At 45.0% G+C, this 14,155-nt stretch overlaps 1 protein-coding gene across 1 annotated transcript; it reads left to right on the top strand.

The window, feature by feature from the left end:
• The first annotated feature begins 944 nt into the window (after positions 1-944).
• Positions 945-14,155, top strand: LOC311133158 (keratin, type I cytoskeletal 18-like). The gene is made up of 6 exons (XM_084166598.1): positions 945-1,567; positions 3,223-3,305; positions 7,429-7,585; positions 12,124-12,288; positions 12,639-12,764; positions 13,176-14,155. The coding sequence occupies exons 1-6, from the start codon at positions 1,082-1,084 to the stop codon at positions 13,398-13,400; spliced, it is 1,242 nt and encodes a 413-aa protein (XP_084022724.1). The 5' UTR covers positions 945-1,081; the 3' UTR covers positions 13,401-14,155.

Here is a 14,155-nt window from a genome sequence, read left to right on the forward strand (position 1 = left end):
ACGCTGCTGGGTATTTCATGCTCAACAGTTTCCTGTGTGTATCAAGAATGGTCCACCACCCAAAGGACATCCAGACAACTTGATACAACTGTGGGAAGCATTGGAGTCAACATGGGCCAGCATCCCTGTGGAACACTTTCGACACCTTGTATAGTCTATTCCATTTGTTTTGTTTCGGGTCTAAACTGATGCTAAAATAATCAAGTGGCCATGTAGATTTATACTATATTTATTATGAATAGCCAAGTCATTTTCAGTTTGAATATTGTTGCTAAAAAGCCACAGTAATCCTTACAAAAAGTAGCTGTTTGATGTTTCACCATAATATTTTGGATTGTTCATTGAAATCGTTCAACTGAAATTGTTACTCTGGCAACATGTTCGCTGCAAACAGAAACCTTGATGAACCCGCCTAAGGAGAAACATGTTTGGCATGACAAGGAGTTCACATGATAGCACAAACAGATAGGTGAACAGGCTAGAAGTTAACTACAGCAAATAGAATGTGTTTAGCACAGTAACTTTTTAATTGATGTGTTTGTTTCTGAGCATAGTTTGCAACAGCCATATATCCTTGTGTAAGCCAGTTTAGTTTAGCCCTGCTGAGAAATGTGGCCATATCCAGTTATTTTGGGGTTTGGCTGACCACGTATGTAGAAACTATGCAGCAACCGTTCCAAATATGCCTTTTATGGGCAAAACCAGAAGAATGTCATGTTTGGTTCTTTTCTAAATTTTTCAATTTCTTCATTTTTCCCATTTGTAAAAAAAATAAAATGTTTTACAGTGTGATGAAGTTGTAAGCTGGACTGTCACAGTAGAAAGTCATTTTTGGTAAGATTTTTCAAAAATAGGGAAAATAAGGAACAGAGTGAATGACAGCATGAGAGAAGAGGGAGGAGAGTAAGAAAGAGAGAATGGGGGGTGTGGATGTAGGCCGGCCTGTGAAAGAGAGAGAGGAGTTGTGTAGGGGGAGTATTAGTTCTCCGGTTCATTCTACCCGTGTCACTCTCTCTGTATCTCAGCTCCTCTCGCTCTATCTCTCTCTTCTCCATTATTTCTAAGTACTCCATCAGCAGTCATGAGTTACAGACCGTCCAGCAGCCACACCTCTTTCCAACGCTCCACGCCCGTGTCCTCCTACCGGGCCGCCAGCACCTATGGAGGGGCCGGAGGCCAGGGCACTCGCATCTCCTCCACTGCCTACGGGGGCCTCCGCAGCGGTGCCCCGGCCGGCTCCTCCTCCTACTCCACATCCTCCTTTAAGGTGAGCGGCGGTGGTATGGGCATGGGTGGTGGCATGGGTGCCGCTATGGGTTTGGGCATGGGTGGTCTGATGAAGACAGCGGCGGCAGGTGGTGGCGGTGGTGGTCACGTCATGGGAAATGAGAAGGGGGCCATGCAGAACCTGAACGACCGTCTGGCCAACTACCTGGAGACGGTGAGGAACCTGGAGCAGGCCAACGGACAGCTGGAGATGAAGATCCTAGAGGCCCTGGAGAAGGGAGGACCAGACGTCCGCGACTACAGCAAGTACAGCCCTATACTGGACGACCTGCGCAAGAAGGTGGGGGTGTGAATGAGAAAAAGAGGGGGGGGGGGGGGAGATAGTGAGAGGTGCAATATGGGGTGTCTTGATGAGTCGTATCACATTCAAACAAATAATCATACAGTATTATTACAAGAGTGATAGTGACAAAGAGAGAGAGGGAGAGAGAGAGAGGGAGAGAGAGAGAGGGAGAGAGAGAGGGAGAGAGAGAGCGAGAGAGGGGGGCTGTTGATAAAGGATAATGTGTGTAGAAAAAAGGGTTAAGGTGAGGAATTTGTGGTTTTGTTGTCTTTTGTTGCTTTAGATAAGTGTGTTCATAGATAATCCTTGATTTGATTAACCTATAAATCTAAATATCCATGTAATGTCACCACTGTTGCAACTTTTCTGTGAATTAAAACCCATATGGTATGAGAGATGGCCCTCCAAGAATGAATTTAAGCAAAGGGACAATTCTGTATTTGCCCATTTATACATTGCTTCTCACTCTTTCTGCCTTTACTTCAACAATTCTGTGGGAAACCCTGCTTTGGAACAACTGGCTTATAACATTTCCTAACAACTGAATAGAGGGTGGGGCAGGGTGGGGCTGGGTGGAGCTGGTATCCCCTTACCTTCCCCCTCCTTCCCTAGTTCCCTCACTCCTCAAACTGGTCAAAAAGTTCCTCAAATGAATAATTTGGTGGAAGCAGTGAATCATCATTAAAAAAAACTGACCAAAACCCATAAACAATGTTCCAAAATCGTTTCCAACCCACTGGGTCACTCTCCCAGGTTACTCTGGGGCATAGTGTAGTGTAGTGTGGGAAGGACCAGCAATGTGAACCAGATGTGGTGTGACAACACACAAAAATAATCCCCTGTGAGATTTGAAACACATGGTGGGTGTGCTGGTTGTATAACCATTATAGCTCCACACAGCACAGTCAAAGATCTCTGTAAGAATTCCAACAAGATATCACGAATTCCCAGCAAAAACAGACTTTTGTCCAAAAGAATTCATAGGCCCTCTATAGCTTATGATGGCACTTTTATGATGAATGCTAGCCTTGTTCCACTTGCCGGACACATAAAGCAACAAGAGTTTAATTTTTTGTGTGATTCACACCAGAATGCCATGGTTACAAACACACAGATTGTGGTGGGGGGGAAAGAACTCTCTTTATGGTTTTGTGGGGGGACAGGAAGCCCCGCCCTTTTCTTTTAACAATGAAAACTGAGAACAGACTCAGCCCTGGAGCGGGAACCCATTTTCCTGTTTTTACGTTTGTGGTTCCTCTTTTTCTTAGAGTCATGTCACGGTAACCATAGATTCATTTGTGATTCACTCAACCTGCAGTTTCAATATCTCCCCCCTGAGAGTCTTAGATTTAAAATGGTGGTGATGGGAAGCAGATCCCGTGATGGAACATATTAGTTCTTCTTTTGTATTGCCAGCTCAACTGTGTATGACACACACAATTATAGTTAGAATTAAGAAGTGGGGGAAAACAAACAGGCCTACAGCTTTCCTCTATAACTGACATGGATTCAAAAGTTAAGTTAAGTTAAGTTAAGTAAAGCATCATAATGCTCATGTCACCTGCAAAATTGTCCTCCAAAATAGTTTCAGAAAAGATTGAGTCTGTTATTGTCATATATTCATTGGAATTAACAATATTTTTCTCCAATAGGTCTTCGATGCGACAGTGGACAATGCTAGCCTTCTGCTCCAAATCGATAATGCCCGCTTAGCTGCAGATGACTTCAAAGTAAAGTGAGTTTACCACTATAAATTACATCTTTCTGCACACTGGTTAGCTGCAGATGACTTCCGAGTAAAGTGAGTTTAGCGCTGTGAATGACATATTTCTGCACACTGGTAAGCCGTAGATGACTCTTTTAACAATGAAAACTGAGAACAGACTCAGCCCTGGAGCTGGAACCCATTTTCCTGTTTTTACGTTTGTGGGTCCTCTTTTTCTCAGAGTCATGTCACGGTTTCTCCCATTCTTCTCTGCAGATCCTCTCAAGCTCTGTCAGGTTGGATGGGGAGCGTCGTTGCACAGCTATTTTCAGGTCTCTCCAGAGATGTTAGATCAGGTTCAAGTCCGGGCTCTGGCTGGGCCACTCAAGGACATTCAGAGACTTGTCCCGAAGCCACTCCTGCATAGTCTTGGCTGTGTGCTTAGGGTCGTTGCCCTGTTGGAAGGTGACTTTCGCACCTGTCTGAGGTCCTGAGTGCTCTGGAGCAGGTTTTCATCAAGGATCTCTCTGTACTTTGCTCCGTTCATCTTTTCCTCAATCCTAACTAGTCTCCCAGTCCCTGCCGCTGAAAAACATCCCCACAGCATGATGCTGTCACCACCATGCTTCACCGTAGGGATGGTATTGGCCAGGTGATGAGCGGTGCCTGGTTTCCTCCAGACGTGACGCTTGGCATTTAGGCCAAATAGTTCAATCTTGGTTTCATCAGACCAGAGAATCTTGTTCCTCATGGTCTGAGAGCCTTTTGGCAAACTCCAAGCAGGCTGTCATGTGCCTTTTACTGAGGAGTGGCTTCCGTCTGGCGACTCTACCATAAAGGCCTGATTGGTGGTGCTGCAGAGATGGTTGTCCTTCTGGAAGGTTCTCCCATCTCCACAGAGGAACTCTGGAGCTCTGTCAGAGTGACCATCGGGTTTTGGTCACCTCCCTGACCAAGGCCCTTCTCCCACCGATTGCTCAGTTTGGCCGAGCGGCCAGCTCTAGGAAGAGTCTTGGTGGTTCCAACCTTCTTCTATTTAAGAATGATGGAGGCCACTGTGTTCTTGGGGACCTTCAATGCTGCAGAAATGTTTTGGTACCGTTCCCCAGATCTGTGCCTTGACACAATCCTGTCTCTGAGCTCTACGGACAATTCCTTCGACCTCATGGCTTGGTTTTTGCTCTGACATGCACTGTCAACTGTGGGACCTTATATAGACAGGTATGTACCTTTCCAAATCATGTCCAATCAATAGAAATTCCGTGGATGTGTAAATCAAGGCCGGACCGGACTGCACCAAAACAAGACGTCCAAAAAGCGTCAGTGTCATTCCGTGCTTGATGAGGTGCCTACAGTGTTGCCTGAAATTGAATTTTATGAATGCCCATCTATGTGGTAAGCCTACCGTTTGTAAAACACCACAAAAAGACGTCCGGTCCATTCCATATTATCCATTTTACTTTGACCTGTCCTGTTAGTAGGATATGTTGTTTGTTAACATGACATTTTATCTCCAGCCTGTAGGCTACAGAAAAGACCACATACTCTTTCCTACATATGCTATATCTACATATGATTTATGTTGGATGATTATTTTGACAGAACATTGGTGGAGCGCCGCAGCGATGCGTCTCTCCAACAGAACCCTGGAGAAACGCGCTGGGAATGGACAAAGTGGGCACTGCGTATCACAGGGCGGCATCAGCGCTCACCTAAAAAGCCCATATGCCACTGGTCGATAGAAATTGTCATTGTTTTTGGCCAGAATTATGTGAGGTTTTTGTGTTGTTGGAGGTGCGTCTTGCTCAGTTTAGCTCAGAAAATGCCGCCCTTGTCAAACAGATGAGCGGGCCGGCCGTGGTTGGAACCTTCGTAGGAGCATTGTTAAATCTCTGAGCTGTTGTTATTAACATTGCACTTGAAAACGCTCGTAATCTAACGCCACCACTCATTGAACACCTAAATGCATCGTTAGATGCTTTTTTGCCTTCCCATGTCACTTTATACACAGAAGATCTCCGCTAAACATAGAATCACATGTTTTTTATTTCTCTCTGTGACCGCTGATAACTTCAGAACAAAGTTGACTACAAATACAAAGTTTCCAATGTCTATACAATTGATACAAACAAGTGACGTATAAAAACATGCTTCAAATGAATACCAAGATGACTGCATTAAAATATAAACAGTAGGCTATAGGCCTATTTCAATCATATTGAAATACATTTCATGTTTAACCTATTAAGGATCTGACCCTTTTTTTCAATTTTCGCATAAAATTACATACCCAAATCTAACTACCTGTAGCTCAGGACCTGAATCAAGGATGTGAATATTCTTGATACCATTTGAAAGGAAACACTTAGAAGTTTGTGGAAATTTGAAATTAATGTAGGAGAATATAACACATTGGATCTGGTAAAAGATAATACATAATCTTTGAAACGCAAGAGAAAGGCCACAATATAATATTGCAGTTTAGGCGCTATTTAGGTTTTGGCCGTTAGATGGCAGCAGTGTGTGTGCAAAGTTTCAGATATATCCAGTGAAGCGTTGCAATACCGGACTATTTTGTATAAAGTCTGCCCAAACGTGCCGAATTGGTCAATTGATACATTTTAAAGTACATAACTATAGAGAACATACAAAAATGATATGGTAATACAAAACGTAAGTTTACACACTCCCAGGAATGTCATACATTTACATTTACATTTTAGTCATTTAGCAGACGCTCTTATCCATAGCGATTTACAGTTAGTGAGTGCATACATTTTCATACTGATGGATCATTAGCTTATACACTAACTTTCACACATCTAGATGGCCGGGCGGGGTGGGTGTGGAGCCAGAGACAGCAGGGGTTCAAACTGTAGAACCCAGTTCCTACATTTGAATATAAACATGGATTTTATCAAACAAAACTATGCTACATTTAATCTCTGGGACCCTTAGGATGACAAATCAGAGCAAGATTACTGAATGTAAGTACATTATTTACCTTCAGAGGTGAATGTATCAACCCAGTTGCCGTGCTAAGTTTATTGCTGTTGTGCACTCTCCTCAAACAATAGCATGGTATTTGTTCACTGTAATAACTACTGTAAATTGGACAGTGCAGTAAGATTAACAAGAATTTAAGCTTTCTGCCTATATAAGACATGTCTATGTCCTGGAAAGTTTGCTGTTACTTACAACAGTCATGCTAATCACATTAGCGCACGTTAGCTCAACCGTCCCGTATACCGGACACCGATCCCGTAGAGGTTAATCAATTGAGTTCTATTTTTCTACTTGTATGCTACTATCTGTAATTTGTCTCAATATATTTCATGATGTGTAGCCTAACACGTGCGCAATGATGTGCCAAATCTGTGATTTAGTACATTTTTATTGGGTAAGCATTAGAATGAGACGCCTCAATATTTGCAGCCGTAGGTGGTAATATCTCTCTAGGAGCTGATCTGTTGTCAGTATTGTGAAATAATTCTAATGCTAAGGCAAGATTTGAATGGAGAAAGCTGATCCGAGAGCAGTTCTCCCTTTCTTTCGATCCTACCAGTATCGACACATGCTCCAATGACGCACTTAGCGACTGTTCTCTCTGTGTGGTGTTTTGGGAAACGCATGTTACATATTTGGCCTCTGTAAGAAAGATGCATCATTAAAACACTCGTAAGCCTAAGTTCCATCGCTATCGGGAAGCCCTGTTCTGAAAATTGGGGGGACATGTCCCCCCATATCCCGTGGCAATTTCGCCCATGCTATCTTGGTTAAATTGTGTTATTCTATCATTTATGTATTCAAATAGCTACAGTTTTCTTAAAAACTGAACATGTCTAATTCAGAAGTGTCAGATAGAGCCTTATGGCTGAACCCAGATTGACATGTCAGAGCCATAATGTTCTATCTGCTATTGCACCCCCCTAAAAACTGATTTAGGATTTCTATACCTTTAAGGTGAGGACCTTAATGGGTTATGAAAGAAGAATTCACTACAAAACAGTTCCGAGATCTGGGATGTGAAAACTTTGATGCTCAATATCTCAGAACAATGCTTTGATCAGATCAAACCTTATAGTCAAAGGTCACAATTTCCAGCTATTTTATGTCAACAAGGAGTTTAGTGACAGTCTCCCTATGCCCACAGGTTTGAATCTGAGTATGGAATTCGCCAGTCAGTGGAGGCGGACATTGCCGGGCTGAAGAAGGTCATCGATGACACCAACATGGGCAGGATGAACGTGGAGAGTGAGATCGAGGCCGTGAGGGAGGAGCTCATCTTTCTCAGGAAGAACCATGGCAATGTGAGCTATAGTATTTATATTGAATATCATAATCAAATAATCATTTGAAATTTAATATTTTTATTGTATTAGAATAGGTTGAAGACTAATATTATTATTGGAAGCGTCTCATTACGTTTTGAGCTACTCCAGGTAGCGACATTTCAGGCTAGCTCAGTGCTGCCCCCTCTCATTGATTATCTCAAGTTGAAGGCCGACTAGGGTACTGCAGGCAGCAAATTAATTATTTACATTTTAGTCATTTAGCAGAAGCTCTTATCCAGAGTGACTTACAGCTAGTGAGTGCATACATTTTTCATACTTTTTTTCTGTTCATACTGGCCCCCCGTGGGAATCGAACCCACAACCCTGGCATTGCAAGTGCCATGCTCTACCAACTGAGCTACAGGAGGCCTATAACTGTCCTTATAACTTTACATTTACATTTAAGTTATTTAGCAGACGCTCCTATCCAGAGCGACTTGGTGCATTCAACTTAGGATAGCCGGTGGGACAACCACTTTTTTTTTTTTTTTAATGGGGGGATGGGGAATGGGGGGGGGGGGGGGGTAGAAGGATTACTGTTATACTATTCCAGGTATTCCTTAAAGAGGTAGGGTTTCAAGTGTCTCCGGAACGTGGTCAGTGACTCCGCTGTCCTGGCGTCGTAGGGGAGCTTGTTCAACCATTGGGGTGCCAGAGCAGCGAATAGCTTTGACTGGGCTGAGCGGGAACTGTGCTTACGTAGAGGTAGGGGGGTTAGCAGGCCAGAGGTGGATGAACGTAGTGCCCTCGTTTGGGTGTAGGGTCTGATCAGAACCTGAAGGTAAGGAGGTGCCGTTCCCCTCACAGCTCCGTAGGCAAGCACCATGTTTTTGTAGTAGATGCGAGCTTCAACTGGAAGCCAGTGGAGTGTGCGGAGGAGCGGGGTGACATGAGAGAACTTGGGAAGGTTGAACACCAGACGGGCTGCAGCGTTCTGGATAAGTTGTAGGGGTTTAATGGCACAGGCAGGGAGCCCAGCCAACAGCGAGTTGCAGTAATCCAGACGGGAGAAGACAAGTGCCTGGATTAGGACCTGTGCCGCTTTCTGTCTAAGGTAGGGTCGTACTCTGCGAATATTGTAGAGCATGAACCTGCAGGATCTGGTCACCGCTTTGATGTTAGCAGAGAACGACAGGGTGTTGGCCAGGGTCACGCTAAGGTTCTTTGCACTCTGGGAGGAGGACACAATGGAGTTGTCAACCGTGATGGCGAGATCATGGAGCGGGCAGTCCTTCCCCGGGAGGAAGAGCAGCTCCGTCTTGCCGAGGTTCAGCTTGAGGTGGTGATCCGACATCCACACTGATATGTCTGCCAGACATGCAGAGATGCGATTCACCACCTGGTTATCAGAAGGGGGAAAGGAGAAAATTAAATGTGTGTCGTCTGCGTAGCAATGATAGGAGAGACCATGTGAGGATATGACAGAGCCAAGTGACTTAGTGTATAGAGAGAATAGGAGAGGGCCTAGAACTGAGCCCTGGGGGACACCAGTGGTGAGAGCACGTGGTGCGGAGACAGATTCTCACCACGCCACCTGGTAGGAGCGACCTGTCAGGTAGGACGCAATCCAAGAGTGAGCAGCGCCGGAGATGCCCAACTCGGAGAGGGTGGAGAGGAGGATCTGATGGTTCACAGTATCAAAGGCAGCAGATAGGTCTAGAAGGATAAGAGCAGAGGAGAGAGAGTTAGCTTTAGCAGTGCGGAGAGCCTCCGTGACACAGAGAAGAGCAGTCTCAGTTGAATGACCAGTCTTGAAACCTGACTGGTTTGGATCAAGAAGGTCATTCTGAGAGAGATAGCAGGAGAGTTGGCTAGAGACTGCACGCTCAAGAGTTTTGGAGAGAAAAGAAAGAAGGGATACTGGTCTGTAGTTGTTGACATCGAAGGGATCAAGTGTAGGTTTTTTGAGGAGGGGTGCAACTCTCGCTCTCTTGAAGACGGAAGGGACATAGCCAGCGGTTAAGGATGAGTTGATGAGCGAGGTGAGGTAAGGGAGAAGGTCTCCGGAAATGGTCTGGAGAAGAGAGGAGGGGATAGGGTCAAGCGGGCAGGTTGTTGGGCGGCCGGCCGTCACAAGTCGCAAGATTTCATCTGGAGAGAGAGGGGAGAAAGAAGTCAAAGCATAGGGTAGGGCAGTCTGAGCAGGACCAGCGGTGTCATTTGACTTAATAAATGAGGATCGGATGTCGTCAACCTTATTTTCAAAATGGTTGACGAAGTCACCCACAGAGAGGGAGGAGGGAGGGGGAGGAGGAGGAGGAGGATTCAGCAGGGAGGAGAAGGTGGCAAAGAGCTTCCTAGGGTTAGAGGCAGAGGCTTGAAATTTAGAGTGGTAGAAAGTGGCTTTAGCAGCAGAAACAGAGGAAGAAAATGTAGAGAGGAGGGAGTGAAAAGATGACAGGTCTGCAGGGAGTCTAGTTTTCCTCCATTTCCGCTCGGCTGCCCGGAGCCCTGTTCTGTGAGCTCGCAATGAGTCGTCAAGCCACAGAGCAGGAGGGGAGGACCGAGCCGGCAGGGAGGATAGGGGACATAGAGAGTCAAAAGATGCAGAAAGGGAGGAGAGGAGGGTTGAGGAGGCAGAATCAGGAGATCGGAGGGAGAAGGATTTCGCAGAGGGAAGAGATGATAGGATGGAAGAGTAGCGGGAGAGAGAGAGAAAAGGTTGCGACGGCACATTACCATCTGAGTAGGGGCAGAGTGAGTAGTGTTCAAATCAAATCAAATCAAATGTTATTGGTCACATGCGCCGAATACAACAGGTGCAGACATTACAGTGAAATGCTTACTTACAGCCCTTAACCAACAGTGCATTTATTTTTGACAAAAAAATAAAACAACAACAAAAAAAGTGTTGAGAAAAAAAGAGCAGAAGTAAAATAAAATAACAGTAGGGAGGCTATATATACAGGGGGGTACCGGTGCAGGAGAGCGAGAGAGAAAAGGATACAAAGTAGTGGTCAGAAACTTGGAGGGGAGTTGCAGTGAGATTAGTAGAAGAACAGCATCTAGTAAAGATGAGGTCAAGCGTATTGCCTGCCTTGTGAGTAGGGGGGGACGGTGAGAGGGTGAGGTCAAAAGAGGAAAGGAGTGGAAAGAAGGAGGCAGAGTCACCCAGAACTGTGAGGGGTGAGCCATCCTCAGGAAAGGAACTTATCAAGGCGTCAAGCGCATTGATGAACTCTCCAAGGGAACCTGGAGGGTGATAAATGATAAGGATGTTAAGCTTGAATGGACTAGTGACTGTGACAGCATGGAATTCAAATGAGGAGATAGACGGATGGGTCAGGGGGAAAAGAGAGAATGTCCACTTGGGAGAGATGAGGATTCCTGTGCCACCGCCGCGCTGACCAGATGCTCTTGGGGTATGCGAGAGCACATGATCAGACGAGGTAGTCTCCTGAGTGGCACAGTGGTCTAAGGCACTGCATCGCAGTGCAAACTGTGCCACTAGAGATCCTGGTTTGAATCCAGGCTCTGTCGCAGCCGGCCGCGACCGGGAGACTCATGGGCGGCGCACAATTCGTCCAGGGTAGGGGAGGGAATGGCTGGCAGGGATGTAGCTCAGTTGATAGAGCATGGTGTTTGCAATGCCAGGGTTGTGGGTTCGATTCCCACGGGGGGCCTGTATTAAAAAAATATATGTATTCACTAACTGTAAGTTGCTCTGGATAAGAGCGTCTGCTAAATGACTAAAATGTAATGTAGCAGTGTTTTCTGTGGTAATCCATGTTTCCGTCAGCGCCAAGAAGTCGAGGAACTGGAGGGTAGCTTCTTCTGTATTTTAAAATAATTGGATACATCTGGTGTGATAGAAGCAATTATTGGTACATGACTGTCTTCTAAAAAACATTTTTTTACATGAATATTTCCAAAGAAGATTGACATTTTCCCATTACATTTACATTTACGTCATTTAGCAGACGCTCTTATCCAGAGCGACTTACATTCAGTTTAATACTTTTTCCATTCAGGGCGGCGCACAATTGGCCCAGCGTCGTCCGGGTTTGGCCGGTGTAGGCCGTCATTGTAAATAAGAATTTGTTCTTAACTGACTTGCCTAGTTAAATAAAGGTTAAATAAAAAATAAATAAAAAATACAAATATTCACTATAATGGGGGATCCTGCTTTCCGGAAATAACAGCCTGCAGTACCCCAGTCTTTATCTTCATGGCTTCAATGAGACGTGGCAGTTGTTCTCCCCTGATTGAGACTGAATGTCCATGTCAAACAATCATTTGAAATAGAACATTTTCAGAATAGATTTAAGAATAACATAATCCAGGAAGAATGATGATAACGTGATAACAATATCAGACTAACCTCATCACTAGCTGTGAACTTTTCACATTTCACAGTTGGTTAATTTTGGAATGCCTTACTATTTCTCTTTTGTCTTTGTCTCTCTCTCTCTCTCTCTCTCTCTCTCTCTCTCTCTCTCTCTCTCTCTCTCTCTCTCTCTCTCTCTCTCTCTCTCTCTCTCTCTCCACCTTCCCTTATACCCTCTCTCCAACAGGAAGTGATGGAGATGAGGAACCAGATCACTCAGTCGGGGGTGCAGGTGGACGTGGACGCCCCCAAGGGTCAGGACCTGTCACTGGTCATGGAGGAGATGAGGGCCAAGTACGAGAAGATGGCTCTGAAGAACACAGAGGACCTCAAAGTGTGGCACGAAAACCAGGTTAGCCCATCCTATCTTCACAGTGTTCAGAAGGACAGAATAATGAATATGTTCTTATCATTGCTTCATACATTCTAATATTGCACACCACATAAAGCCTATGATACTCTGGTTTTGTACCGCAATTGGAATTGAAATGGATTACCTCACACCCACAGGCCAATATAAAAATGTGTATTTGCAAAAAGTGTAGATCTCCAATAATTGTTGTACAACTAGTATCATATCTGGGTACTCTAGTCACACAACAAAAGCCTGAACTCCAAAACATGAATTCACCTCTCAAGTTGACTAAGCTTCTCTCCCTCTCTCCCTCCCTCCCATCTCCCTTCCTCTGTGCTGTGGTATAGATCTCAGACGTGCAGGTGCAGGTATCCCAGAACACAGAGGCCCTGCAGGGGGCCCAGGTCGAGATGAGCGACCTACATAGACAGCTACAGACCCTCGAGATTGAGCTGGCGTCTCAACAGAGCTTGGTAAGGACATTCTTTCAATATGATGATAACATATTTCAGTTAAATTCCTAAATTCCTCAGAGCAGAGATGGAACTGATAGTAACCCCAGTATGTCCTCTATGTCCAACAGAGGAGGCTGGTGAGAGGAGATATAGGAGGATGTGCTCATTGTAATGGCTGGAATGGAATCAATGGAACGGTATCAAACAAATGGAAAACACGTTTGACTCCATTCCGTTTATTCCATTCCAGTCATTACAATGAGCCTGTCCTCCTATAGCTCCGCCCACCAGCCTCATCTGATGTACAGCATCCTTTTGAAGCCCACCACCAAACCTTAGCCATACCCTCCATATCCCCAAATTCCAACATTCTAATAATCCCAATATTATTCAACAATGTTCCCAAAATTCCCCTGTTATTCCCAACAGAAATCCTCCTTGGAGGACACCTTGCGTAACGTGGAGATGCGTTCCAACATGGAGGTGGAGAAGTACAATGCCATCCTCATCCGTCTGGAGAGTGAGCTGACCAACCTGCGGGGCAACATCCAGCAGCAGGGCCAGGAGTATGAGGCGCTGCTCAACATGAAAATGAAGCTGGAGGCCGAGATCGCCACCTACAGGAGCCTGCTCGACGGAGGGGACTTCAAGTGAGTGGACGAGGGGATGAGGGAGATTGGCCTAATCCCAAATCGATCCTTAGACCAATTGGATAGGTATAAGCATTATGTTCATAGCTCCACCTTCCACCTTGATAGGCCAGGTGGAAGTTTCATCATATTGGTTATACCAATCAAATCGTCTCAGATCTCCACAAGTGCATGGGACAAAGGGCTTGAAGGTTGATTTGGGATTGGACCATTGACTGACTATTGGGGTGCATCTTAATAGCCTAAAGTGGCTTCCTCTCTTCTTGATTTGTTTTCTTCATGTGCACTGATTTACAGACACATGGATAGGTGGATGTTAGATGTCCACCAATCCAGTTCGTTGACATCAGTGAAGGAAAGAAGGCGAAAATGAGAGGAAGCAACTTTAGACTATTGAGACGCACCCTTATCTCCGAGAAGGGTTGAGCTGACTGAGATTAAATACATGTTTTAATCAGTGTTATCAGGCAAGAATAAGAACAAAGAGTAGAGGGTCAAATTCCTGATTCAATCACAGCTATGCTTCAAGCTCAACTACCACAATAGGCGTGGATCAAATAAAATCTAGGGAGTTGAAAGAGGATATAATGAGATGGTGAGGTGGGGTGACACTTACCATGAGTCAAATACTTGGAAATTGTGACAAAGTGAAATGGCAGAAACACAAAATAATTTTGGACACATCTGCAGCAAGAAGGCCTAGTATGTGTGAAACACAATACTTGAGGTAGTTTGGCACCATCTACAGTATAAACCAGG

The sequence above is a fragment of the Coregonus lavaretus genome (genome assembly GCF_964263955.1).
Source record: "Coregonus lavaretus genome assembly, chromosome: 8".
Lineage (NCBI taxonomy): Eukaryota > Metazoa > Chordata > Actinopteri > Salmoniformes > Salmonidae > Coregonus > Coregonus lavaretus.